Source organism: Beta vulgaris, chromosome 4, assembly GCF_026745355.1.
Source record: "Beta vulgaris subsp. vulgaris cultivar EL10 chromosome 4, EL10.2, whole genome shotgun sequence".
Lineage (NCBI taxonomy): Eukaryota > Viridiplantae > Streptophyta > Magnoliopsida > Caryophyllales > Amaranthaceae > Beta > Beta vulgaris.
This window is the reverse complement of record NC_079205.1, coordinates 54,993,187-55,017,189: the sequence shown is the minus strand read 5'-3', so window position 1 is coordinate 55,017,189 and position 24,003 is coordinate 54,993,187. Positions and strand designations below refer to the sequence as shown.

Genomic DNA, 24,003 nt, shown 5'->3' with positions numbered 1-24,003 from the left:
GGTTGGGCCCCAAATGTATCATAAATGATATAAAAACGGGTTGACTTTGTGTCATTCGTGTTTGCGCCATCTTCGTGTTTTCTCAGTAACTTCAAGTCGGGTTTATGTCATATTATTAGTTTGTGTCAGGGATTGCCAGCCCTACCTAGAACAAGTTCCAATTTCCAAATATGATTTACTTATTAGCACAATCAACACGTTTTGAGTGTTCGATTCTTACCAAGTCAAAGTATGAAGTATTGTTATGGTTTGCTTTTAGGTAAGATTTACAATATGCCTATATGACCAAAGTTTCATTGTTGGTAGGGAACTCTTTTAGCTTCATCCGACCATGGTTGGTTACTTTCCGAATAAATAAAAAATCAATGAGTGAAATAAATAAAAAATACAAAATGACAATCTAACTTTGAAGTCATATTATGATATACGCATCATTGATCATTCATATTCAGCCACTAATCTCAGATTGTAATCAATGTTTCAAGATCTCGAAAAATGTAGGTTACAACATGGATACACTTCAACTGATCAAAGCAGCATACAGTTTTAGACAGCAGCAAGGGTCTTGCCCAAAATAATGTCATCTGTGGAGAAATCAGCCGCTTTCCTGAAAGTTCCTCTTCCAAAGTCTAGGTTGTATGAGTCTGTAAGACCTTCGACCAAGTCGAACTCTGGTTTCCATCCGAGCAAGTTCTTTGGCTTTTCGATCGATGCAAAGAAATGCTGCATTTTAAAAAGAACGAATCATAGAAATTAGAACTGGTTCAGGAAAGAGTAATCAGTTAATTTAGCTAGCTGTTTCCTTGTAAACAAAAAGGACTAGTTTTAAAGTGATGGGCAATTTGGTTTAGAAAGATAATTAAAACAGACTATGAGTGGTTACTTTAAGTTGTTATGCAACACTATTATTGATAAACCTTGAGATTAAGGCCTTGAAATCATAGCAACAAGTTACTGTTGGTGAAAAGAATTGTCCTATTTCAGGAAAATGATAGTAACAGACTAATAGAAGACAGAACAAGTATATACTTCAGAGAACTGACTACCATAGAGGTTTATGAATACTAACTATTTTATCTAGTGCTTCTTCTTTGCAGCAAACACATCAAGGTACATTACTACCTTGTATATGAATGTATTCGTCTCATGGTGATTTGGTAGTTCGCTATGCCCATATTAAGTCACAGTTTACATCATATCTTTATTAAACATTTACCCTTTACGCAGTTTTTATTTCTAATAAGCAATCCATCGATCAGGAGCGTGTCCAGACTCATGGGGTGTAATAGAGGACAGAGGACAAGCATGTAGTTTGTGTTTAATGCTCTTTTAAGCTTATTATAAATTTATAATCACAGGTAAGAAGGGAGGAAGACGACAGTAGATAAGACTAATCGAGTTTAGTTATTCTACATACCTGGTCACGGAATGGGAAAGGCTTCTTTTTACCAAAATCGTACTCCTTGGGGTTGTAGTGGATTATCTCAGGTTCTGGGAATCCACCAGCCTAAATCACAAATTATATAAGCAAGACAATAATCAGCAACGATAACAGTAATTATGGGGTTTGTATTTTCTTTAAACAGATTCAAACGTTGGCATCATATTACCTTTGCACATGCTCTTGCTAGTCCATCAAATGTTACATACTTATCTCCGGAAATATTGAATACTTCTCCGCTTGCTTTATCATTTCCAAGTACAAGCAAGAAAGCCTTTGCCAAATCCTAGCATAATTCCCACTTTATTAGACTTTTTAAGTTGCAAAACTTTCCATCATGCAAAAAGATGCTCATGTATATACATAGTCCAAATTTCTGATTAATATTGATCAATAACAGTGTATAACAGCAGCAGCTTTGTTCATGAGCAATAATATTTTGTAGTGTACGTTAGAGCTGACAATCTTGCATCGACCCAAATTCAACCTAAAGTCAATGAGCAGAACCAAACAGCCTAAGATCTGACTGGATTTAACACATTTAGCAGATTTTTGTATTTATATTACGTTTAGGTTTTATTTATATATCATGAGCATAACCTGAAATCAAACCAGAATCCACCCATTTTTGTAGTGACAATGAATTAGAAGCAAGTTATACTGAACTCATCATAGTTGCTAACCTTAACATGACCAAGACTAGTAATTTGGATTCCTGAACCAGGGATAGGAATAGGGCGGCCAGCTTTAAGTCGATGGAAGAACCATTCTTCGACAGGGTTGTAGTTTAATGGACCATATATGTACACAGGCCGCAAAGCAGTCCAGTTGACACCCCTTGACGCAAGCAAGCTCTCTGTGTCAAGCTTTCCCTTGTGCCTACTCTTTGGATCAACTGCATCGGCCTGAAGTTTTACCAATTATGTAAAAGTTTATACTGTATGAGATTAGATTGATAAATAGTGATTATTTCATGCTTTTGATGCAAAGCACTTCAACATTATGAAACTCTCTAATTGGAAAATTTAAGGTTTACCTCACAGTGTGGCAAGAGATCTGATTTGAGATAGACACCAGCTGATGAGCAGTAAATATATCTGGTAAATGAAGGACCAACTTATAGTTACTACAAAGAATCTGAGAAAAATGCTGAAAAGAGTGTAACAATTGAGCTCTGTTCATTTTAGAATAGTGATTCCATCAAAGGAAAATGTTTTACGCCCTACCAAATGGAGCCTAACTGTCTGAATCTTATGTTAGGTTTGGCAACATTAGCTAAATTGAAGTTGAAACTTGTAAGGTAGCTTATTGTATGAACTGTTTGGTTAAGCTGGTTGAATGAACTGTCTGAATCAGTGAGAAACTCAGAGTAGAAGACTAAGCTTACTGTTCTAGCTTCGGAAGTGCGTCCAATATTGGCTCTACTTCAACTGCTTCTCTCCCTGAAATTGGACAAGATATATGAAGGTCACATTTCCAAACATATAGTTCAATAAGCTAGGAAAACAAAGGGTTGGAACATATCGCCAAACACCCACCATTGATGTCGTAAACAACATCGTAGCCTTCAGCAGACAAACTGCTTTTCACGAAGTCAAAATCTTGCCTATCACCTTTCAAGTGCAAGATCTATTAATCAAGAAAAGTCATTGTTGATAAGAATTCAAAACATAAATCATAATAGATAAAAGAGGTACTACATAAGCTTCACTTAGAACTGTCAGCATACCTTAGATGAAAAATCAGCAAAATCAGCATCTGCTTCACCAGGCAATTGCTGAGCAATAGGTGCTTTTCCTCTTGTAAAAAGAGTCACCTAGAGTAGATTAAAGAACAATCACAAAGTTATTGTAATTAAGCCATTCCAGTTGGAACTAGATTAATGAAGTCTCATCACAACTTAACAAGTAACCTTGAATGAAACAAAAAAAAAGTTATTCCACTTTTTAAGTACTCGAGCATGTCATTTATTCTAAATGGTCTCTAATTTGTATAACACTATTGTAAAATTTGATAGTATACAAAAAGTGGGATAGAAGATTTGGAATCGAGACAAATACCTGATGCCCCTCCTTGACAAGGAGTCTTGACAAAAATATACCAATGAATCGGGTGCCTCCCATTATAAGAATTTTCTTGCCACTTGATGCTGTAACATGCAAAGCTCCTTTTGGTTGCACTACATTCCTCTTGAACTACAACAATGCCAAGACGAATAAATATTGAAATCTTATAATCAAGCTCATTTGGACCATCCTTCATAATTACATAACTTTTTCCCATAGTTATGGTGTGATTCACAAGACATAGGAGCAATTCACAAGTTGAATACTCTTATGTATGGGTTGACACCTTAACACATGTTGGGTTACATGAGTACATGCTCCAAAACAATTTTCCAACTTACTCGGCCCTCCCTATGTGGGAACAAGAATTGGCCAGGATCTTCCGCTCTGATACCATGATAAATACATCACATAGGCAACATCGGAGGAGAATATGATCACACACAAAAGGAGATGAGGTTCCATCCTAAAACCAATTCGTAATAGTAGGAGTAACCCATCAAACTTATATGTTAGTCATCCTCCCTCCGCTCAATATAAGAGAAGCTCTAACACCTTAACACTTTGACTTTCACTATCACTAATAGACTATTTTGATTATTAATATATATCCAATAATGCATTAGTAGATGAAAGCATATGAAAAGTTTATATTTCAAAAATACATATTGAATTGAATCTTACACAATCACATTAGACGATAATATTTTCTCTAACTTCGAGTGGGAAAGTCAAAGTGTTACAACTTTTTTAAACCATAGGAAGTAGCATTTACGCCCAGATGTACTGATTTTTAGATAGTGCTTGAATTATAAGTAAAAACTCAACAATCAACATTGAACACTAAGTAGTCAAACATCGAAAAGAAAAGGGAAATAATGATACCTGAACAGAGTGAGTGAGTCTGCAGCCATTGAAGTCAGAGGAGAGAGAAGAATGAAAGAGTGCCAAAGAAGAAGCTGGTTGGTTCTGTTGAACAGCCATCAATCTGCAGGCCATCTTTCCTGCAGTTTTTTTCTGGGAATTTTTCTTTTTATGTTTTGGGTTTTAGCAGTGACTGTAATTTGAAGGGCTAGTGAATGAAGTCCCTTAATAGTAGTGATGAATCTCATCGTTTTCCTCTTTGTAGTTTGTGGTATTCTTTCAGTTGGTGTTTTCCCTCCCACTTCTTCACCAGTCACCAACGGTTAGGAATAGGATAAGACAATGACCCCACTTTATTCTTCGCTTCATAACATCCACACCTCCACATCCTCATCTCCCTCCTTTGTCACTCACTACCCACTAGCCGTAATCGACTACTAATTATTATACTCCCTCCGTCCCAAAATATAATTTCCATTTCCATATTGGATCTCCCAAAATATAGTTCTCATTTCCATATTTAGTTCCACATTTTTCCGTAATTTGTCTAGAAAAACCGTGTCCCATCATTTATTTGCTTCTTGAGATTTGTTTTTTCCTTTGTTTATTCAACCAAAATGTTACAATTAATGTTCTTTCACCAATTATTCTCCATTATCTCTCCTAAAATCATCTTTTTCCATACAACATTTATTTAAATAAACAAAAAATCATTATTACCCCTCTCATATTCTACTTGCATAAATTACCGTGAAAAAAAGGAAATGAGAACTATATTTTAGGACGAAAGGAGTAGCTCTTTAATCTCGATTAGGATATAAGATAAGGGCGAGTTCTTTTCACCTGAACTTGTCTTACCTAAAATTTTAGATTTGATAAGATTTTATCAAATCCTGATTGAATCTTATGTTTGAATGATTTGATTTGTCATGATTAGTTGATCAATCCTGTTTAATGATGAAGAGAATACATCTTTACTTGGTCTAAAGTTATATTTGAAGATAGGGAAATAGGGACATTGAACTTCAATTTTTTTTTGGAGAAAATTTGGACCTTGATAGAATGAACTCAAAATTTCTCTATTATGATTCATGAACTTTGTAGTTGTACCATATATATTCATTAATTACTTACTTAGACAAGTTCCAAAAAGTCATAATTTATTAGAAAATGAAGAAATATATATATCAAAAGGAATCCGATTCTCAGTCCAATTCAACCTAAAAATTAATGTGTTCTATATGGTCTATATGGTCTTAGTAAATTAGAGAAGAGGGCCAAATCGGGTAAGACCACAATCACATAAATTAATGTTTGTGAAAAACATTTCCTTATTATTTTCGGATCAGTTCGGGTATACGACATTATTTCACTTCGTGACAGATTTATTATGGTTTTGGTTCTATTTGTGTGAGATAATGTCTCATGTTTATGTTACCCGTTATATTTATATATATACCTCCTTCAATAACCTCAACGAATTAGGCAAAAACTATGGCAATAACAGAAAAACGGAACAATAAACTCCATAAATGATATACCATAAGTTTTCATGGGCAACGTTGTGCCATCCCGTGCATGGTGATTCGAAACGTCAGATAACGACTGACTTGTGTTCACCTTAATTTCACTTGTTATCTAGAAAAAAATAAAAAAATAAAGTCTTATAAAAACTAATAAGTTCTAGTAAGTTTAGATAAGTTCATTTAAGCAAAAATAAGGTTTGACAAATTTACAAAATAAGTTCCAATAAATTCGGATAAGGTTCACTAATAAGGACAAATAAGATCTCATACATGCAAATAAGTTCACATAAGAACCAGGGATGTCTTAGCCTGTGGTTAAGGTTGACTAGCCTTACCTGCACGCGATGCGTGTGATAACGTGTGATAATATATGAAGTAGAAAATAAATTTAATTCGATAGAAAAATTGTCTTTACAATTTTGTTTTCTCAAAAAACTGATGTACAGTTTAAATATCTAACTTTCCCCCCTTTTTTCATTCAAATTAATTAGTTAGTTATCCCCTATTTTTTTTCTTTTATTCCTTTTTCAATTTTTTGGTGTCCCCCATGTGTTGCCTTATATAATAGAGATGTGATGTGAACGATAGGTCACAGGTTCGATTCCTCCTCCCATTCTTTGTATTTTGTTTTGCCTTCGTGACTTGTATAGATAGAAAAAAAATCAGATAAGTTGAAAAGAAGAGGGAGAACATATTGAAGGCATTCCAATTTCCAACAGACGATAAACATGGGTCAGCCCATAAATTGAACCATTTCCAGAACTGTATAAGCCCATACCTTGAGTCGGATTCCGGTAAAACCAGTGACACGCCTGCGAGAAACAAACAGAGAAGAAGCTAAATTGCAGAGAAAGTGAAAGAAATAAAGAAAGGAAAAGGGAGGTAGAGGAAGAAGGAAGAAAGTTCGCCTTTTACTTTCCCGAGGTCCCAAATCAGGGAAGAGAATTCATAAGTTAATTAATTCTTTCATTCTTTCTATCTCTTCTCCATGGATCAGATCCAGGTATATCTCTCTTTCTTTTTTTCTCTCTCCTAAATTTCAGATGCATTTGCTACAATTTCTAGGTTTACGATGTTCAATTGTGAACTTTCATTCTCATTAGTAGATCTAATGCGTTTAATTGATTTTAGATTTAAGTTCTGTTGTCCTTGATTTCGGTGTTGTTAGTTATATTGTTCATTTGTAGAAATTATGATAAATGAAATTGTACAAGTTATAGGCGGTGGATTTTGCTAGAATTAGAGTCCAAATTTCTGATAGAACGTTGTTAGAAGTTCGGAATTTTTTACATTTAGGTCAATGTGGTAATATGAATCAAGGAAGTTTGCTGATCTGCAAATCGTTTTCGAGGAAAGATTATTTGTTGGAGGAGATTGTTTAAATTGTTTGATTTTGTCACCTTGTTGTGTTGTTCGTCTATGGTGATTGACTTGCTAGCTTAGAAATTTAGAGCAAGTGATGGCAAACTTTGTTGCAATTGTGTGAGAGGTCTTAGTTGAGGGAATTATATCGAAGATTTGTTGTTCAATGGTCTTTGAGTATATGTGCTGGATGATCGATGCTTCGACATGGGTATGGAGACTTGGCAGTTGACACTTTAATTTGGGCTAATAACTTTGTTGCAATTGTGTGGGCGGTCTTAGTTGAGGGAATTATATCGAAGATTTGTTGTTTAATGTTCCTTGAGTATATGTGCTGGATGATCGATGCTTCGACATGGGTATGGAGACTTGACAGTTGACAATTTTTTGGGCTAATAACTTGCAGAACTTTATTGATTGGCCAAGTGTACTAGTGTGTGACACAAGTAGTTCCTATTATTAATATGATTCTACCTTGCATTTGCAGCCTCCTCCGGAAAACTATGCAAACCCAAAGACATGTTTATTCCATGTACTTTTTAAGGTATGTTGTTGTAAGCTTAAAAGAATGGGAATGTTGTTGTAAGCACACATGGGCACACTTGATATATACTTGGTTTTGTTCACCAAGCACTAATTTGTAACCACTTTAATATCGTGGGGTTTGTGCTATGCAGGGCGCAGCTTTGGCATTTTACATTCTGTCGGCACTTTTTTTCGACAACTTTGTGATTATCTTTGTGGTCACTGTTCTCCTCGCTGCTCTTGATTTTTGGGTTGTCAAGAATGTTAGTGGGCGTATTTTGGTTGGTTTGAGGTGGTGGAATGAAATTGATGATATGGGTGAAAGTGTATGGAAGTTTGAATCTCTTGACCAAGAGGTCAGTGCTCATCAGTACACTAGATAATTTTAGTACTTGTTACTGCATTGTGATTTCTATATTGTTGCACGACCATCTTTTTTGCTTATCTCATGGGTATGCCATTTTAAGTCCCTTTCTAATTTAATCTTTTTTGCTAATGCTATACAGTCATTGGCTCGCATGAATAAAAAGGACTCGTGGCTGTTTTGGTGGAGCGTTTATCTTACAGTAAGTAAAGTTGCTTCTGTGACTTGCAGTTGACTGAATTGCGGTGTATTTACTTGTTTTACTTTGTTTCCTTCAAAAGTCATGTACTTCGTTTCCTCAAAAATCATGTACTTCATTTCCTAGACATTCATGTACTTTGTTTCCTTCAAGTAATGGAGTAGACGCTTTAAGCATTTATGAATCTTGTTCTGTTATGATCCTATCTGAAGTTTAGGTTTCTTCATTGTTCTTTTTGTAGGCTGTTGCCTGGATCGTTCTCGGAATATTTTCACTGATACGGTTTCAAGCTGATTATCTCCTTGTTGTAGCAGTGTGTTTGTCTCTCAGCATTGCGAACATTGTTGGCTTTACCAAGTGCCGCAAAGGTGAGTGACATTTTTATCAATAGTTTTTGACTATATGAACTGAATCCAATGATATTTTGTGTGCCCTTTTATGGTTGCCTTAATTGAGGACAGTTATAAGAAAATTCCTTCCTGGATGGGTGCAAGGATCCTCTTGCATTTCTGTAATGCAAATCAAGTTGCGATTGGGTGGAAGTCATGGAAAAACCTTCAAAGTAATATCATATATGAATTCAAGATGTGAACCCGAAATAATATACTTTCTCCTTTTCAATTTAGATGTTGCATAGAGAAAGTGGGTAGTTTTTAAGAAAGGTAGAGAGAGAAAAAGTGGGGTACCACCAGTCCACCACTTTGGAATAGAAAAGGATGTGTTAAGGAAAAAGTATGGGTATTTTAAAGGAGAAAGTAAAAGACCACCATTTTTTCAAGGATATTCCAGAAAATTTACGGGTAAGAAGATGTCCTTTTGGTATACAGCAAGTATTGTGAGATTTCTATTAGGGAAGTGTAGGAAGTATTTTGAAATAGTGGAAGTATAAGATAAAGAAAAAGGTATCGATTTGGATGGGAAGTCAAAAATTATTATGGGATATTAGATGAGACCTTTACTTTGGGATGGAGGAGATTAATTGAACCATGCTTTCGAGACTAAGTATTGCTCTCTTGTTGACTAGATCTGACTTAAGTGGTTTCAGCTACATGTCAACTTTTCAATTTGTGGTACATCGTGGTTCTTAAGCATTGTTGAATCTGATTATGTTAATATCTTTGACGAGGTAGAGCTATTGTTTATGTAACTTGTGAAGAACTGAAGTCCATGATTAGAGGCAACTGTTGATTAGATGTACCCTTTTCTGTTTCATTAGACTTGAGAGAGGGATTAGCTCCACCTCTGACATAGCCATGGTTAGGGAAGCAAAATAATGATGTGAAGGAGTTACTGAGTCTCTTTTTGGTGAAGAAATGAATATATGAGTCCAATTAGACAAACTGGTAATATTCAGCTTAGCGGTTTCGAGATTGAGTAGATATATGGCACAGATAATGACTGTGGTACTTGAAGGATGGTGGTCTTATATAACTCCAGTCCATTGTTGCTAAAATAGTATCTTTATAGGGACCAAAAGATTTAGGAGGGGTTTTCCATTTCCACTTCTTTTTGAGGAGGATGTATTAGGCAGTGTTTTGCTACCTTAAGACTTGGAACATCCTGTGTGAATTTAGTTCCCTAGTGTAATAAACAGCACCTATGTGTGCTTCTTGATTTTGTTTTGTTGCTTTAGAAAGGGAGGACCATAAATGATTTAACCTGTATAGATGGGAGCAACGTCATGCTGGGTTGATTATGTTATGCGTTCCTCTCTAGGTAATTAAGAGTTCTTGTGTCATAGAGTAGTAATGGAAACCAAATGCGCGGATTCTATATTTCAATCTTTAGATGTACTGGTTGCTGAATGAATATAACAAGAGAACAAGAGGGGTTATGTCGGGAAAAGCACGAGGAACTTTGTTGTTTGAATTTTGGTGCGCTCTATGTTTCATGATGATTATTAATCTCTATTTTTGAACCTCACTATCTTTAATTTGCATGTAGTTTTGTCAAGGAAATCATCATCTTTAATTTGCAATGCAGTTTTGAAATTAGATTGGTTCACTCAGAAATTTTATGATTTTCTCCGCAGATGCTAAAAAGCAATTCCAACAATTTGCCACACAGACAATAGCGTCTCAGTTTACATCCACCATACAGTCAGCCTTTAGTGTTGTGTGAACAAAGCAAGAAACTGAATGAACGTGTGATTTATGCATACATGTGAAATTGTAGAAGATAATCAGAGCTGAATACTTAGAGAATATGTCGGGGCCAGCAGCTGATCAACTATGTCTTGACTGAATTCATTTTTGGTGTCTATTTTCTGTAAAGATGCGGCTCAAACTTTATGAATTCCCAATGATTTTGTATAAACAACTGAACTAATAGAACGTAAAGAGATCTTGAATGTTTTCCTTTTCTCTGAAGCTGGTCCCTTTCTCCCCCTCATTTCCTTCGCTCGCGTCCTTTGAGGATACCTTTCTCTTTGTGACCCTGTTATTGCATATAAATTCTCTTGCATTTGTATTTTGCTTTGCACATCCATTATCTAAATTGTGAAGCTTGCCAAATGAAACCGAGAAAGATGATCGCAACTTTCAAGTAGCATGTTGGAGAGTTTGTACAAACCTTTTCTTTCGTAAAGTTGTGTAAGAATTTCATCTGTTCTTGTTTCATTTACCTACCTAGGTCATGTGAACAATAGCTGATAAATACATTTCTCTCCCAAGAACTCACAAATACAAATCTATGTATTTATACTCCCACTCTCCCACTTCCACTCTCCTTCACTCTCATCACCACTTTCCCACTCTCTTTCACCCTCTTGACCCTCCCTCACTTCTCACTCTCTCCACTCTCTTACTCCATTTCTCTCATCAACAAACATTTGCAAAGATTTCGTACTCCGGCGAGAAGAAGAATTCCATAAACCGCTACTCAGAGTAGCGGTTTATTTTAAAATTAAACCGCTACTTCGAGTAGCGGTTTCCGTGGGTTAAAACAAAAAAAAAACAATTTTCTCGCGTGCCGTCCTACGTGGACGGTACGCAGGGAATTATAATTTTTTTGGGCATATTTTGGAAATTAAAACCCACTTTTGCATTATTCAAGGAAAAAATTCAGAAACATAGACTATATTATGAAATAAAGGAAATATTTATTTGTATTTAATTACTCATGCTTGTTAGTGGTCTTTGAATGCAAGAGTATTTCATATTTTGTTTCTTTCTATTCATTTAGTGTGGTTGACCTATAAATAAATAATGACACTATATATTATTCTTATAACACAAAGTACCTACCTAATAAATAAAAATGTCAACTTAAGAGGCAGAAATTGACTTCAACTTACCTATTGAACTATTAAAATACTAGAATAGAAAGGCTAAGTTTAATGATGTTATATAAGTTGGGATTAAAGGCGCAAATTAGATTCTACACATCTTAGTAGGATAAATATCATGCGCACAAACTAAAACGCAGGTCTCAACAAACGAATATTAAGGTTATTCAAACGGATATGGTATTGAAATGGTTAATGAACTTACAATTTTGTTGATGGGACATTTGCGAGCTGTGAATGAACACTTGAAAGTTCTTCAAAAGTTAAAATATTCATTTCATAAACTTAAAATTCAAAATTCAAAATGCAAAGATTAATGTACATCTACATATCATTGGATGAATATGTGATGTTATTAATTGAACATTTGTGATTTATCAATTAACATTCAAAATGTACATTTCAAAGATTCAAACATTATCAATGCACATCTATTTATTGTTGGTTGAACTTGCGTGGTTGTTAATTAAACATTTGCGAGATATGAATGAATGTCTGCGAGTTCTTTATATATAAACATGTATATTTGTAAAATTTAAAATATTGATGTGTTGAACATAACTTTGTATTGAAACTATCATTTTGAAGAACTCAAAAGAACATTGTAATTAAGGCTAAGCTCTAATTATGAGCTATTAAATATGTTTTTTTTTATTTGACTTAATGTTCATTTTATATGAATATATCTTAATATGCGTGCCAATTTTGACATATACACAACATTATGCATAATGCTATCTTACAACTGTGTGCACCATCTACGCTTGGGGGTTAAACTTTTAAGGGAGTATAGAAATCAACAAAGGTGTTTATACCTTTAGACAGTTTCTCATTTGTATTGACTCTCTCTACTTTTTTGTTTACTTGTTACATCGTGTTTGATTGCATGGTTTTTCAACCTTTAATATTTCTTATCTCTTAGTAAAAATTATTAAATTTTAATATTATGAATCTACACTCCGAGATGAATCTAATAAGATCATACATAACTATATTTTTATTTATAAAAATATTAAAATAATATGTCAAAAGTTGACAGTTTGATTTCCTAAAATAGAAATGAAGTATTATAAGTGGTTGTTTGGAATACAGGAAATTATGTAAGTAATAGAAATTCCCATGATTTTCAAATCTCTATTATATAAGTCAAGGGGGAGCTATGGTGTCCCCTCTTGAAAAGACGTATATACCCTTAATCTCACAAAAAATAATTAAGAAAAGATTTTAATTTCTTAATTCTTTCCTCATTTACAAATATGGGTAATAAGGGAAATTCTACATTACCAAAAAGACATACATAAAAAAAGTGTAAAAAGAGGAAACTTACAATTGAAAATATAAACTGATGAGTAAATCAATTTTCAAACAATTATAAAAACAAAAATTTACAAAAAATTTTACTGTATGAACTAATAACCATTTCAAATAACAATTAACATGCATAAACAAACCATAAAAGAATTAAAAAACTTAGAGAATATTCATTTTTTTCATTTTTTGGAGCTCAGACTCAATTGAGGTAATAAATAATTAAAGAGATGAACATACATCATTTGGTAATATCAATTTAGAATTTTTTTTATTGAAGCATTGCTCACCATAATATGCTTAAAACCTCAATTACCCAATAAAATTAAATTGAACTACTAGTCATAAAATATGCCTATAAAATATATGTATTTTTAAATAAATAAAAAACATAACGTAGATCTTTTTTAAACAGAGAGTTATTGAATTAAATCGCACACATCACGTGCATATAGTGCTAGTTTGTGCAATTGTTTGGTTGGCAGGAAATGAGAAAATTGGGGGTAATGAAAATTCAAGGAAATTTGGAATTCCTACAAAACATAGGAATTTATTTACCTATCCTCCCCTTGAACACTCACAATTCCTACATAAATTCCTAAATATAAATTACAATTTCTCTTATGACTACCAAACAATTTAGACTACTCATAATTCATAAAGAAATTAATTTCTCATAAATTGTAATTTTCTATGCGAGGAAGTATTTCTTTCTTGTGCATTTTCCAACTCGGAATTGAGTAGTGACACCAAAATCTGCACAAAGAAAACTCAACCCCTCGGCCTCTTCCTCAGTTGAATTCTGTACTATACATTGCAAACGTAAGATTTCGAAGCTATAACACCAGAATCAAAATCAAGCGTTGAACCTCATCAAAACCTCAGAAGAGAGAACACAGAAAAAAGAGACAGATATGCTGCAATGCATTTACATCTTATCAGATTCCGGGTAATGTTTTTTCAACATTTTACAATCTCAGATTCCTGAATTGCTTCCAAATTTTACTTTCTCAATTGGGTATTATCAGTACCACTGATTTCATTAGCACCCATATGCCAATTTTTTTTTTTTTTCTTGGTGTGATTTTCAGGGAGGTTATGCTGGAGAAACAGCTGACTGGGCACCGAGTTGATCGATCTATATGTGATTGGTTTTGGGATCAAGTCAATTCTGAAGGTGATTCTTCCAAGGTAACTTTTTTATTTTTTTGGTTTCACTTGTTTAATTTCAATTGAATTAATGTCATATTAATATATTGTTGTCCTAAAAAAATTATAATGGTGATTGTTTGGATTTACTGATAGCTTCCACCAGTAATTGCTTCACCAACACATTATATTTTCCACATTGCTCGTGATGGGATCATATTCTTAGCTTGTTCACAAGTTGAAATGCCTCCTTTGATGGCAATTGAGGTGAGATTTTTTTTAATTTATGATATTATCTTATTCGTATATGATTGATGGATTGACCTAATAGAATCACCGCAATTATGATGGTAATGGGTGCGGTTCTATATTGTAATGTGTAAGTAAGTGATATTTTAGTTGCCTTTATAGTAGAGGTGGAAATGTCTCGTTTGGTAGAAGGTATCATTCAAGATTTTGATGACGGATTTTATGTGTAATTTTGTCATGAAATATCCCATTTGTTGATAATGTACACATCTTTTTAGTAGAAGGGTTATTAAATTCAATATGTTAAATCTTTGTATGTATTAGAGAAACTACATGGCTATTGCTCTTTTTCCAGCTTAACCCAATGACTCGCGTTTGAGCCTTGGGAATGCAGCAACACTGGCTGGGAGATATTTTCCCTGATTGGGCTTTCCCTGGTTGAACCCCGATTACTTGGGGTTTAATAGGCTTTGGACTAATTAGGGGTTTTCGGGGGGTAAAAGCTTGTAGAGTTGATACCTGCTTGCCTCTTTTGAACACTAATTCTTGTTCTAGCATCATGGATGAGATTGGTAAATTTAGTGACCGATGATATATTATGCACTATGCTTCCTGGAATTAGTAACTAAGGCCTTTGAAATGCTATACTTGCAACTTCGGTTTGTTTAACACTTCTTGGCGTATAGGTCCAGTAAGTTCATCGATTATATGAAAGACCCTTCCAATTCCAAGCATATTAATGTTCCTGATTTAGGGGTAGCCTCATTGGCGGTGCTAGCTTAATTCATTACATATCAATCTTATGTTGTTTGCTTAGCTGTTATATGCTATTATTGTTACATAGTCGTGCCTAACACTTCTTAAAGTAAGAGTGCTTGAAAATACTTGACATACTTCTTTGGGCATGCTTGCCAACGCATAATTTTAACTATTAATATCTCTAATTAACTACATGTAAAAGTTATATAAAGTTAATATTATTAAAGTATATATTCAGATGAATTTAACAAGATCCCACATGACTATATATATCCTTACGTAAAAATCACAAAAGACGGTCAAAGAAGAGTATGTAAAGAGCGTAAAAGTCAAACCGTGTCATCTATTTTGAAACGGAGGAAGTATTATCTAAGACCCTTCCAACAAGTTATGTTCTTGGGGTAGGAGTGGCCTCATTGATCTCTAATGTGGTTTGCATCTTTTACCCTCAGTTGAACATGGCTATCTATGTATTTTGCATGGCATCATTGGCATGTGGCACAGTAGCAAGAAAGGGGCATGTAAAACTTAAAATTTAGTGACTTACAATAGTGTGGGGCAGGAGCTGATTCTTGGTGGAGTTAAAGGAGTACTTTACAATATTTTTGATAGAGGGGGGGGGGTGGAGGGAAGGGAAGGGGATGAAGATTAAGTTATGCATTATCCATTGTTAGGAAATTAGATTATGTTAAAAAAAGGGAACATGAAATCTATATTCCTTTTCAATGAACCGAATTCGTCCACAGTCGGAAAGATGTGGAAGAAAAGCATACCTCACCTTCTATCATCTTTTGTTTTATCTAAATGAGAGAGTTTGTATTTTCCTCTTCTCTCCTCCCCTCCCCTTCTTTCCAATCCACTATCCTCATCAATTGTTGACCAAATTTATATTTTTCTTCTTCCACTTCTCAATGTTAATCTAATGGTATTTGTTTGTTACACACTAATATTTAAGGGGTTGGACAGAAATTTTGCCAGAAAAATATTAGGGGAGGGGGGTTTCTTCTGTGCTATGTTAGCTCATCAAACTGTACACACTGATTACCAACATCCTGGTTTGTATAGTACTTGCTACGTTCCTATATCCTCTAATGATAAGGAAGAAGATTCGGAGTCTTTAAGCGTTCAACTTTAGTTCCTTTGCAGAGCAGCTGATGTACTTTCTGACTATCTTGGAGGAATGAATGAAGACATAATCAAAGACAACTTTGTTATTGTATATGAGGTATATCTAAATTCTTTACTATCTTCGTCTTTCGTTGTCCTCTACCCTATTTTGCATTCGTATTACTGTGTGGGAGCATCCGCTTGTTACATTAGGAACATGTAGTAACAGGATTTCCTGATGCAAAAATGAAATAGAACCTGTAGTTTAAGTGCTTAATTTCATAGTTTGATGCCTTTTGAGATTTTTTGAAAAAAGTTGTGTTGTAGAGATATCTGAGATGACCAAGCAAGATTTGACACTTGCTTGATGCTTCAATCATGATTCCTATCACCTAATAGCTGACGGTTTGTCACTTAGGTAGTCAGGTAACTCAGGTTTATTGGATATGATTCAATTATGAGAAGATTTCAAATTCTAACAGAGTGAATACTTTTTGGGGATTTTCCTATTCTGTCATTTCGTGAATTACTGCCACTTTATGTAATGGTAGCTTGGTTGATCCATTGTGGCTAGATGTTATGAACTCTTTTTAGGGGGAATGGTTCAATTATCGCCTGAGTCCCTAATAAGCTGTTTTGGGGGTTTGTGTCTAACAAGAATGCCAAGTGATTTGAGTTGCCTTGCAGCTTCTTGATGAGATGATCGATAATGGCTTTCCTCTGACAACAGAGCCTAACATCCTGAGAGAGATGATAGCCCCCCCAAATATTGTTAGCAAAGTATTGAGTGTTGTAACTGGTAGTAGTTCCAATATGAGCAGCACTCTCCCAGGCGCAACAGCATCATGTGTGCCATGGAGGACAACAGAACTTAAGCATTCAAGCAATGAAGTGTACGTGGATCTTGTTGAAGAAGTGGATGCTATAATAAACAGGTTAGCATTGTCATTTGACTACCTCATCCCTCTTTTTATACCATGTTTTACTGCGTATCATCGTATTTCATTTCAACTATCTGAAGTGTCACCAGTACGGTACCACTGGTTTCTGCTAATTTGATTTGTGCTCTTTCAACAGTAGCTCAACTGTTAGGCCTTGTTAACTTCATCTTAAAAATCATTTATGTCCCGTAACAATCTGTTGACTAGAAATTAGTTAATAAGTTTGACAATTATGCAGATAGTTATAATTCTTAACATTAAATTGATGATTGATAGTAGTAATAAATATACAATACTCAAGGCATATGGTACAATTCACTTGTGCTATATTGCAAAAAGAGACCCATATTGAAAGAGACTGATTTTGCCAAAAAGCTGACAGCTATGGTTTACCAGAATTCTGTTGAGTTGCATATTCTACGAGAATATATGTGCTCTCATCCAAGTAAATTCTTTTTAAAAGCTCGAGTAAATAATATTACAACTTACAATAATCCATCACATCGAAACCAACAAATTCATCATCCTCTGTCAAAGTACTATGCATACTTTTATGTGGCTATATGAATATATATATATGATTATTTGATTATGTAATCATCCGTTCTGACCTATATGCTATTCAATCCTGGTATCACAGATTCAGACAACCATTTCTCGGGTTATGCCACTTAATTCGGTTTATTGTGAAAGTAAAAGTCATAAATTAAATTGTTCTATTCACTTGTCGGTTTATATTTGTTTTTATGAATTATACTAAATCTTTATTCCTTATTTGGCAAACTTTTTTCCCTCTATTATTCCCACATGAGACCTACTTCTACTCTTTTCTCCTTGAAAGTAACTAAAAGTCATATTGGTGGTCCTGATCTCCTATTTTCCTTGGCTATAGTAGGTGAGTAGAACTTGGGTAAACAGAGGGAGCATGTATTCTCGTATTAGTGAAGGATACTCTTTGTTTACGCATTTCAGCAAATTGACATTACCAAGTAATTTACATATATAGATGATGATATTATTATATTCATTATTGTTGTTGGTCGTGGACTGGTGGTGGTGTTGCTTGTTAGTGTGCCCAAATATATTTTCTAATCAGGAAATGTTATGTTTCAATCAGAAAAATAAGTTCAATGAAAATCAGTTTCCATTAGTACAATCAGTTATCTTATAAGACATGCTTAAACAGTATATTTAAGTTTAGCAAAAATCGGTTGAAGTTTTTTCTTGTCCCCCAGCCCAGCCTAGCACTTCGTGAACAGGACCTTGACCTAACACGGATAAAAATTAGCATCCATTTAGCATTTTGTGATCCTATGGGCCCAACATATACCCATTTGATACACCCTCCGTCTTCCCCTAGAGTTGTTGCTTCTTTAGCTAAGCTACATATTCTTTGGTGATGTTGTCAGGGATGGAGTTCTTGTTAAGTGTGAAGTTTATGGTGAAGTTCAAGTCACTTGCCATCTTTCAGGTGTCCCTGACTTAACATTGTCATTTGCCAATCCTGCTATCCTAAATGATGTGAGGTTTCATCCTTGTGTCCGTTTTCGACCATGGGAGTCACATCAAATTTTGTCATTTGTGCCACCTGATGGACAATTCAAGCTTATGAGTTACAGGTTTGTATAAATATGCTTGCATACTTTGACTACCTTGTTCCCCAAGGCATTACCTTACTTCATGTTCCTTTGTAATTGCAGGGTTAAAAAGTTGAAGAACACCCCTATATATGTCAAACCACAGTTTTCTTCAGATTCTGGTGCATGTCGTGTCAGTGTAATGGTTGGAATACGACATGATCCTGGAAAGATAATTGATTCTATAACAGTGCGGTTTCAATTGCCGACCTGTGTTTTATCTTCTGATCTGACCACGAATCATGGAACAGTGGACATCCTTGCTAACAAGGTAAACTTATATGTTACTTCAGTTATCAGTTAAAGGCTCACCTCTTATATTTATCTTTGATTATATGGTCTCTATAAAATACCTTTTCCCTTTTCTTGACTGGCCATTAACTAACATTGTATGCAAAACCTCCCAGATCTGTTCTTGGTCCATTGACAGAATACCAAAGGACAAAGCCCCTTCTTTGACAGGAACATTAGTGCTCGAAGCAGGCTTTGAGAGGCTTCACGTGTTTCCTACATTTCAAGCGGAATTCCGTATTATGGGGGTTGCTCTTTCAGGACTGAAAATGGATAAACTCGAAGTGAAGAATGTAGCAAATCGCCCTTACAAGGGTTTCAGAGCTCTAACTCGGGCAGGGGAGTATGAAGTGAGGTCGTAAAGTTGGAAGTTCCAAAACTAACCTGTTGGTTGTTTGCAATGGGGGCCTTAGGCAAATACATAAGGCACCTGCCATTTCAAAGCTTTGCAGTAATGGAGGAGTTTCCTTGCATTTCATTCATCTATCCGTAATTTGGTGCAAGGAATTGCATATTGTCAGTTCATCAATTTGTGTGAGCTAGCTTGAGAGCTTCCGAAGTGTGCTAGAGTAGTTTATTATTGTACTCCAATTTATGTGAACTCATATGGTGTTTGAAACAGTTTGTACATTTCAAAAGGAGAGAGATTCTAAATGGAATAAAAAATTAAGTTTTTGGGATACCTATTACTTTCAATTTACCAAACTCTATGTTTGTACATTGGTAATGAGTTGGATCCACATTTAGATTTACCAAACTCTATATTTGATAGTACAGCTTTACTTAAATTTGGATCATTTTGATGGGTTTCAAAATCGGATTTGGTTCGAATTTGATCGGTTCAGATTTAAGTCAGATTCAGACAATAATTGTAGATCACAAATATGATATTATGAAAAAATTATACTAATATTTATTTGATTTTAGATGATGAAATCTGAATTATCTTGTAGGAATGTAATTTATAACGACAAGTTGATGATATGGTAGTGGAAATTATTCGTCGCTGCGCATGCTACTGAACTGCAATCTTCATTTCTTTCCATCATACGGTAGCCAAATTTTTTAATAAAGTAACATTTAATACACCTGATTTGCGATCATGATCTATAGCCTATACACGAGCTGGGTAACATTGTGATTCGAGAAAGATACGGCTCAGAAAGATTGCAAAATAGAAATAAAATCAACCAACCCGAACTGGTGGGTTATCGATGGAGCTGGAATCACAAACTTCGCCTTGGACATTGGTGACAATACAAGTGAGACTTGAATCTTGAGTAAAGATTGTGAAGGAAATGCCTTCTGAGAATAGTATGCTTAAACTGTGACCTTGTTTACTCTGAAGGAATCCATTACTTGACGTATATCATTTTCTGCTTCCCGTAATACATCTTCAGGTACTTGTAACCGCAACTCATATAGCCTGCTGTTTTCCACTCCAAGAACTGACAGGTACCTTCGATCCCATTCTTTTCTAACCACTCGCTCCTGGGGCATGACAGCCAACTCGTTGTTGTTGGCATAAGACTTAATGTTCACCTGTTTACGGAATTAAAGGCATGTCAAAAGGATAAACAATACACATAATCTAACAGGTAATCGAAATTGAAAAACAGAGTTTCTGCAACCACCATCCATAAATAAAAATATTTCAAACTACTCTCAAGGAATAGAAGTTCCAATAAGTTAGCTAATTAAAATGCCAATAGACTCAAGGCAACCATGATGCGTTCTCTTCACCTTAAAAAATCAGGACTAATCAGGTCCAATCATGTGTTAAAGTAAGTTGATGACATAGCTATCAAATCCAATCAGGTCTTATAAGTTCAATTCAGATAAGATTAGGTGAAGATAACGCACCTTAAATATTCTATGAGCTATCTAATTCAAACAACCCATAAAATGCTATTAGATGGTTCAATCAATTCCATCAATATTTACCCAACAATTATTCCAGTAAGTTATCAGCTAAAGTAAAATCACCAAAGAAATGACCAAAACAATCAACATTTTATTTTAGATCAGATAGACCCTTACTTCAATTTGATAATAGAGCCTGCCATCATCAGCAACTCTAGAAGACGCGGAGAGAACGTTTGATTCACGCCGAACACCAAGTCTGGTAGACATGAACTCTGTTAGATACTGCTTCAGTACATTTTTCCCAGCTTCTTCTGGTGGGCCCAAATCCTCAACACTCTTGTAGTAAGATGATGAGGGTGAAGAGATATTAACTGAAAGATTTTCATCGAGAACAAAAGGATCCCTGAAGAATATGTCTGCTCCAGCACCTTTAACTTGGATCCAGGTCTGAGGGTACCTCAGGGAATAACCATCGAAAAAGTCTATATACTCCCTAAAACCAACCGACTGTTCAGCAAATGCACGGTCATGGGTTATGACTTGCGTGGCAATACATCCTGAGAAAAGTCCCACCATCGCATTCCTTCTTGACACTGCGAAAGCTGTAGTCTAATTATATGGTACAAAATGTCCTGTGAGAAGCCCATTGCCATTCAATAATCCCGACCCAAACTTAAATAAAGGAAGTCTTAGTATTGAAGAAAAAATGAAGAAGCTATGCAGAGAAGCACTCAATGCAGTATAAGAATAGGCAGTATAAGCAAGCTTATAGAAACATTCTCAGATAAATCTAGATCAGTACATATATAATGTGATAATGAAGATATAGTTGACATATACATTTTGCAGTAAAACAAGTACTTCTAGTTCTTACTCATATATCTAAAAATATAAAACACAAACCACGAATTTGATGATGTAAAAAAGAAAGAATTCAAATAACAATGCAATACATCCTGGCCATTCAAGTTCTTCCTGTTTCCTGTCTTCTCTCATTTCGGGTGATCTTAGGATCTAAACTCATCTGTGATTCAGCATTTCCCCTCTTATAGGCTCCATTTGGTAGGCGTAAAACGTTTTCCTAGAAAACTGTTTTCCTCTATTTTCAGTTTTAAATTGTTTGGTTGGCAAAAGGTGTAAAACCATTTTCCTTTGGAGTAAAATTACTCTCACAATGATGGAAAACCATTTTCCTTTCAAAATGAAGGAAAAACTATTTTTCTTATCTCTCTTGTACATTCCTCTCACTACCTTCTTACTTTCACTTTCATTTTCCTTTCATTTTTCTTACATGGAACCAAACAACTGAAAACTAATTTTGGAATTGTGTTTACATTGTAAATTATTTTCCATGAAAATCATTTTACACCAAACATATTTTACACCCTACCAAACATAGCCATAATGTGTCATGGTTCAACAGAACTTCTAATCTTTCTAAAGGGTGTAATCAAAATTCATAAGGTTCCCCGTACTAAATTCCGAGCAAAACCATTAACCACATGGTATTAAGAAGTCCAATTAATCAAAAATTTCAGCATGCATCTTATCCTATCTTTAGTAGTTAATAATCCAATAACGACCACTTTGGTAGGAAGTATTGGCAATAAAATCAAACTCCAATGTAATTTTGGATCAAAGGTCACATGTCAAATTATCAATGTGCATAGTAATACAATTCCTTCCAACACATGTATAGCAATCTCGTAAATTTCCATTACCACCCAATAGAGAATACGGCAATAAACGACGACCGAAATACACGAACAAAAGGAAAAGCATTAATAAAATAGTTAGCAGCATGCTCTTAAGCCCTTTCAACAAACCCTACATTCAGTAACACCACTCTACCAACCAAATATAACTCATAGTATCAACAAAACCAACCAAATATCGGAAATTAAAGCTATACACAGTAAATCTTAGCAATAACTAAGTATAATTATGATTAATAGTACACCAAAATTAGCCAAAGAATCACAAATAAAGAGTAAAGAAGATTGCAAAAGTCTTACAGTTTGAGCATTGCAAATTATCCTGGAAGAATGCTTCAATTGAGGAGATAAATGTGGCACAGAAAACGACGGCGTTTGAAGTCTGGAAGTATTTGTGGCGGGTAGAGAAGAAGAGAGAGAAGGCGCCGGTAGTGATTCGAAGAAGGAGATGGACGCCATTTTCGTTATCTACTTCTCTCTCTCCTATCTTTTTATTCTTTTAAAGAAAGAAAATTACTAATTTATCACTCTCTGTTTTTTCAATATATGAGTAAATGGTGCATATATCATATGGCAATTTAGTGATTAGAGGGAGAGAAAAAATAGTGTGCCAAATAATCTAAAACACCAAAAACATTCACTATTTAAAAGAAAGATATCTTAAATACCCACAATTTCTCCAATATTGTATAAAATGTTCTTATGATATGCTACTATTCCAAATCATCGTGATAATTTAGAACAAGCTCGACACTTGTGTTCTATTACTTTGAGAATGAAAAATAATTGGATATATATATATATATTTATGTTACTGTCTTAAATCACCGTGATGATCTAGGACAAGCTGGAACTGATATTCTATCACTTTGAGAATGAAAAATGATTAGATATATGTAATTAAAGGGATAATAAAATGATGTAGATTCGCATAAGTTTTGGTGAAGAGTTGAAGGCCAATAAGTTTCAATAATGTCTGATTATATTTTTTGTTGATAATGTCTATTATGAAATAAGAAGAGTGTTGATTATTTTAAAGTTTAAATCTAAGAAACACATAGTTATCATTAAAGACCTCATGAATTAAATTTTATAGTTATATAAGAGGTAATAGATAGTTTACCAAGTTAGGTTTTTTAGTGGAAATAATCATGGAGTGGAAGAGTGGTTAAAGAATTACTTCCATTTTCCATATGCAAGTCGCAAGTTCCATTTCCCCTAGGTTGTGGGATTATGTGGTTCAACTTTTTAGTATATCAGTGTACATGAATAGTGACATTAGTTCCCCTATGTTAGCTTATCAGTTAGTGGTAACACTAACAACCAAATTAAGTACTTTCGTAAGCAA

General features: G+C 34.6%; 4 protein-coding genes across 4 annotated transcripts; 2 read left to right on the top strand and 2 right to left on the bottom strand.

The window, feature by feature from the left end:
* Positions 1-393: 393 nt before the first annotated feature.
* On the bottom strand, positions 394-4,598 carry LOC104890676 (chloroplast stem-loop binding protein of 41 kDa b, chloroplastic). The gene is made up of 10 exons (XM_010676253.4): positions 4,393-4,598; positions 3,502-3,636; positions 3,171-3,257; positions 2,980-3,070; positions 2,829-2,883; positions 2,478-2,538; positions 2,125-2,346; positions 1,611-1,727; positions 1,418-1,507; positions 394-723 (listed from the first exon to the last, which is right to left on the bottom strand). Exons 1-10 carry the CDS (start codon positions 4,504-4,506, stop codon positions 547-549), a joined length of 1,149 nt encoding a protein of 382 aa, XP_010674555.1. The 5' UTR covers positions 4,507-4,598; the 3' UTR covers positions 394-546.
* Positions 4,599-6,633: 2,035 nt separating this feature from the next.
* Positions 6,634-10,716, top strand: LOC104890677 (Golgi apparatus membrane protein-like protein ECHIDNA). Its single transcript, XM_010676254.3, has 6 exons — positions 6,634-6,900; positions 7,747-7,803; positions 7,937-8,140; positions 8,291-8,350; positions 8,589-8,715; positions 10,380-10,716. Exons 1-6 carry the CDS (start codon positions 6,886-6,888, stop codon positions 10,466-10,468), a joined length of 552 nt encoding a protein of 183 aa, XP_010674556.2. The 5' UTR covers positions 6,634-6,885; the 3' UTR covers positions 10,469-10,716.
* A 2,870-nt stretch (positions 10,717-13,586) lies between these two features.
* Positions 13,587-19,756, top strand: LOC104890678 (AP-3 complex subunit mu). Its single transcript, XM_010676255.4, has 8 exons — positions 13,587-13,890; positions 14,033-14,132; positions 14,247-14,357; positions 16,234-16,323; positions 16,893-17,140; positions 18,556-18,765; positions 18,847-19,054; positions 19,191-19,756. Exons 1-8 carry the CDS (start codon positions 13,856-13,858, stop codon positions 19,434-19,436), a joined length of 1,248 nt encoding a protein of 415 aa, XP_010674557.2. The 5' UTR covers positions 13,587-13,855; the 3' UTR covers positions 19,437-19,756.
* A 331-nt stretch (positions 19,757-20,087) lies between these two features.
* Positions 20,088-23,193, bottom strand: LOC104890679 (psbP domain-containing protein 1, chloroplastic). Its single transcript, XM_010676256.4, has 3 exons — positions 22,956-23,193; positions 21,115-21,549; positions 20,088-20,616 (listed from the first exon to the last, which is right to left on the bottom strand). Exons 1-3 carry the CDS (start codon positions 23,112-23,114, stop codon positions 20,395-20,397), a joined length of 816 nt encoding a protein of 271 aa, XP_010674558.2. The 5' UTR covers positions 23,115-23,193; the 3' UTR covers positions 20,088-20,394.
* Between the last annotated feature and the right edge of the window lie 810 nt (positions 23,194-24,003).

What these genes read in the sequence shown, in the direction of transcription:
- LOC104890676 (XM_010676253.4), bottom strand. Translation starts at nt 4,506, where the DNA reads ATGGCCTGCAGATTGATGGCTGTTCAACAGAACCAACCAGCTTCTTCT. An exon ending in CTAGTCTTGGTCATGTTAAG is followed by an intron (nt 1,728 to 2,124) that starts GTTAGCAACTAT and finishes GAATTATGCTAG; the next exon opens with GATTTGGCAAAGGCTTTCTT. An exon ending in CTTTCCCATTCCGTGACCAG is followed by an intron (nt 724 to 1,417) that starts GTATGTAGAATA and finishes TTTAAAATGCAG; the next exon opens with CATTTCTTTGCATCGATCGA.
- LOC104890677 (XM_010676254.3), top strand. An exon ending in TATTCCATGTACTTTTTAAG is followed by an intron (nt 7,804 to 7,936) that starts GTATGTTGTTGT and finishes TGTGCTATGCAG; the next exon opens with GGCGCAGCTTTGGCATTTTA. An exon ending in CTTTACCAAGTGCCGCAAAG is followed by an intron (nt 8,716 to 10,379) that starts GTGAGTGACATT and finishes TTTTCTCCGCAG; the next exon opens with ATGCTAAAAAGCAATTCCAA.
- LOC104890678 (XM_010676255.4), top strand. Translation starts at nt 13,856, where the DNA reads ATGCTGCAATGCATTTACATCTTATCAGATTCCGG. An exon ending in CTCCTTTGATGGCAATTGAG is followed by an intron (nt 14,358 to 16,233) that starts GTGAGATTTTTT and finishes GTTCAACTTTAG; the next exon opens with TTCCTTTGCAGAGCAGCTGA. An exon ending in TGGACATCCTTGCTAACAAG is followed by an intron (nt 19,055 to 19,190) that starts GTAAACTTATAT and finishes AAAACCTCCCAG; the next exon opens with ATCTGTTCTTGGTCCATTGA.
- LOC104890679 (XM_010676256.4), bottom strand. Translation starts at nt 23,114, where the DNA reads ATGGCGTCCATCTCCTTCTTCGAATCACTACCGGCGCCTTCTCTCTCT. An exon ending in TAATTTGCAATGCTCAAACT is followed by an intron (nt 21,550 to 22,955) that starts GTAAGACTTTTG and finishes CCATATAATTAG; the next exon opens with ACTACAGCTTTCGCAGTGTC. An exon ending in GGCTCTATTATCAAATTGAA is followed by an intron (nt 20,617 to 21,114) that starts GTAAGGGTCTAT and finishes TTCCGTAAACAG; the next exon opens with GTGAACATTAAGTCTTATGC.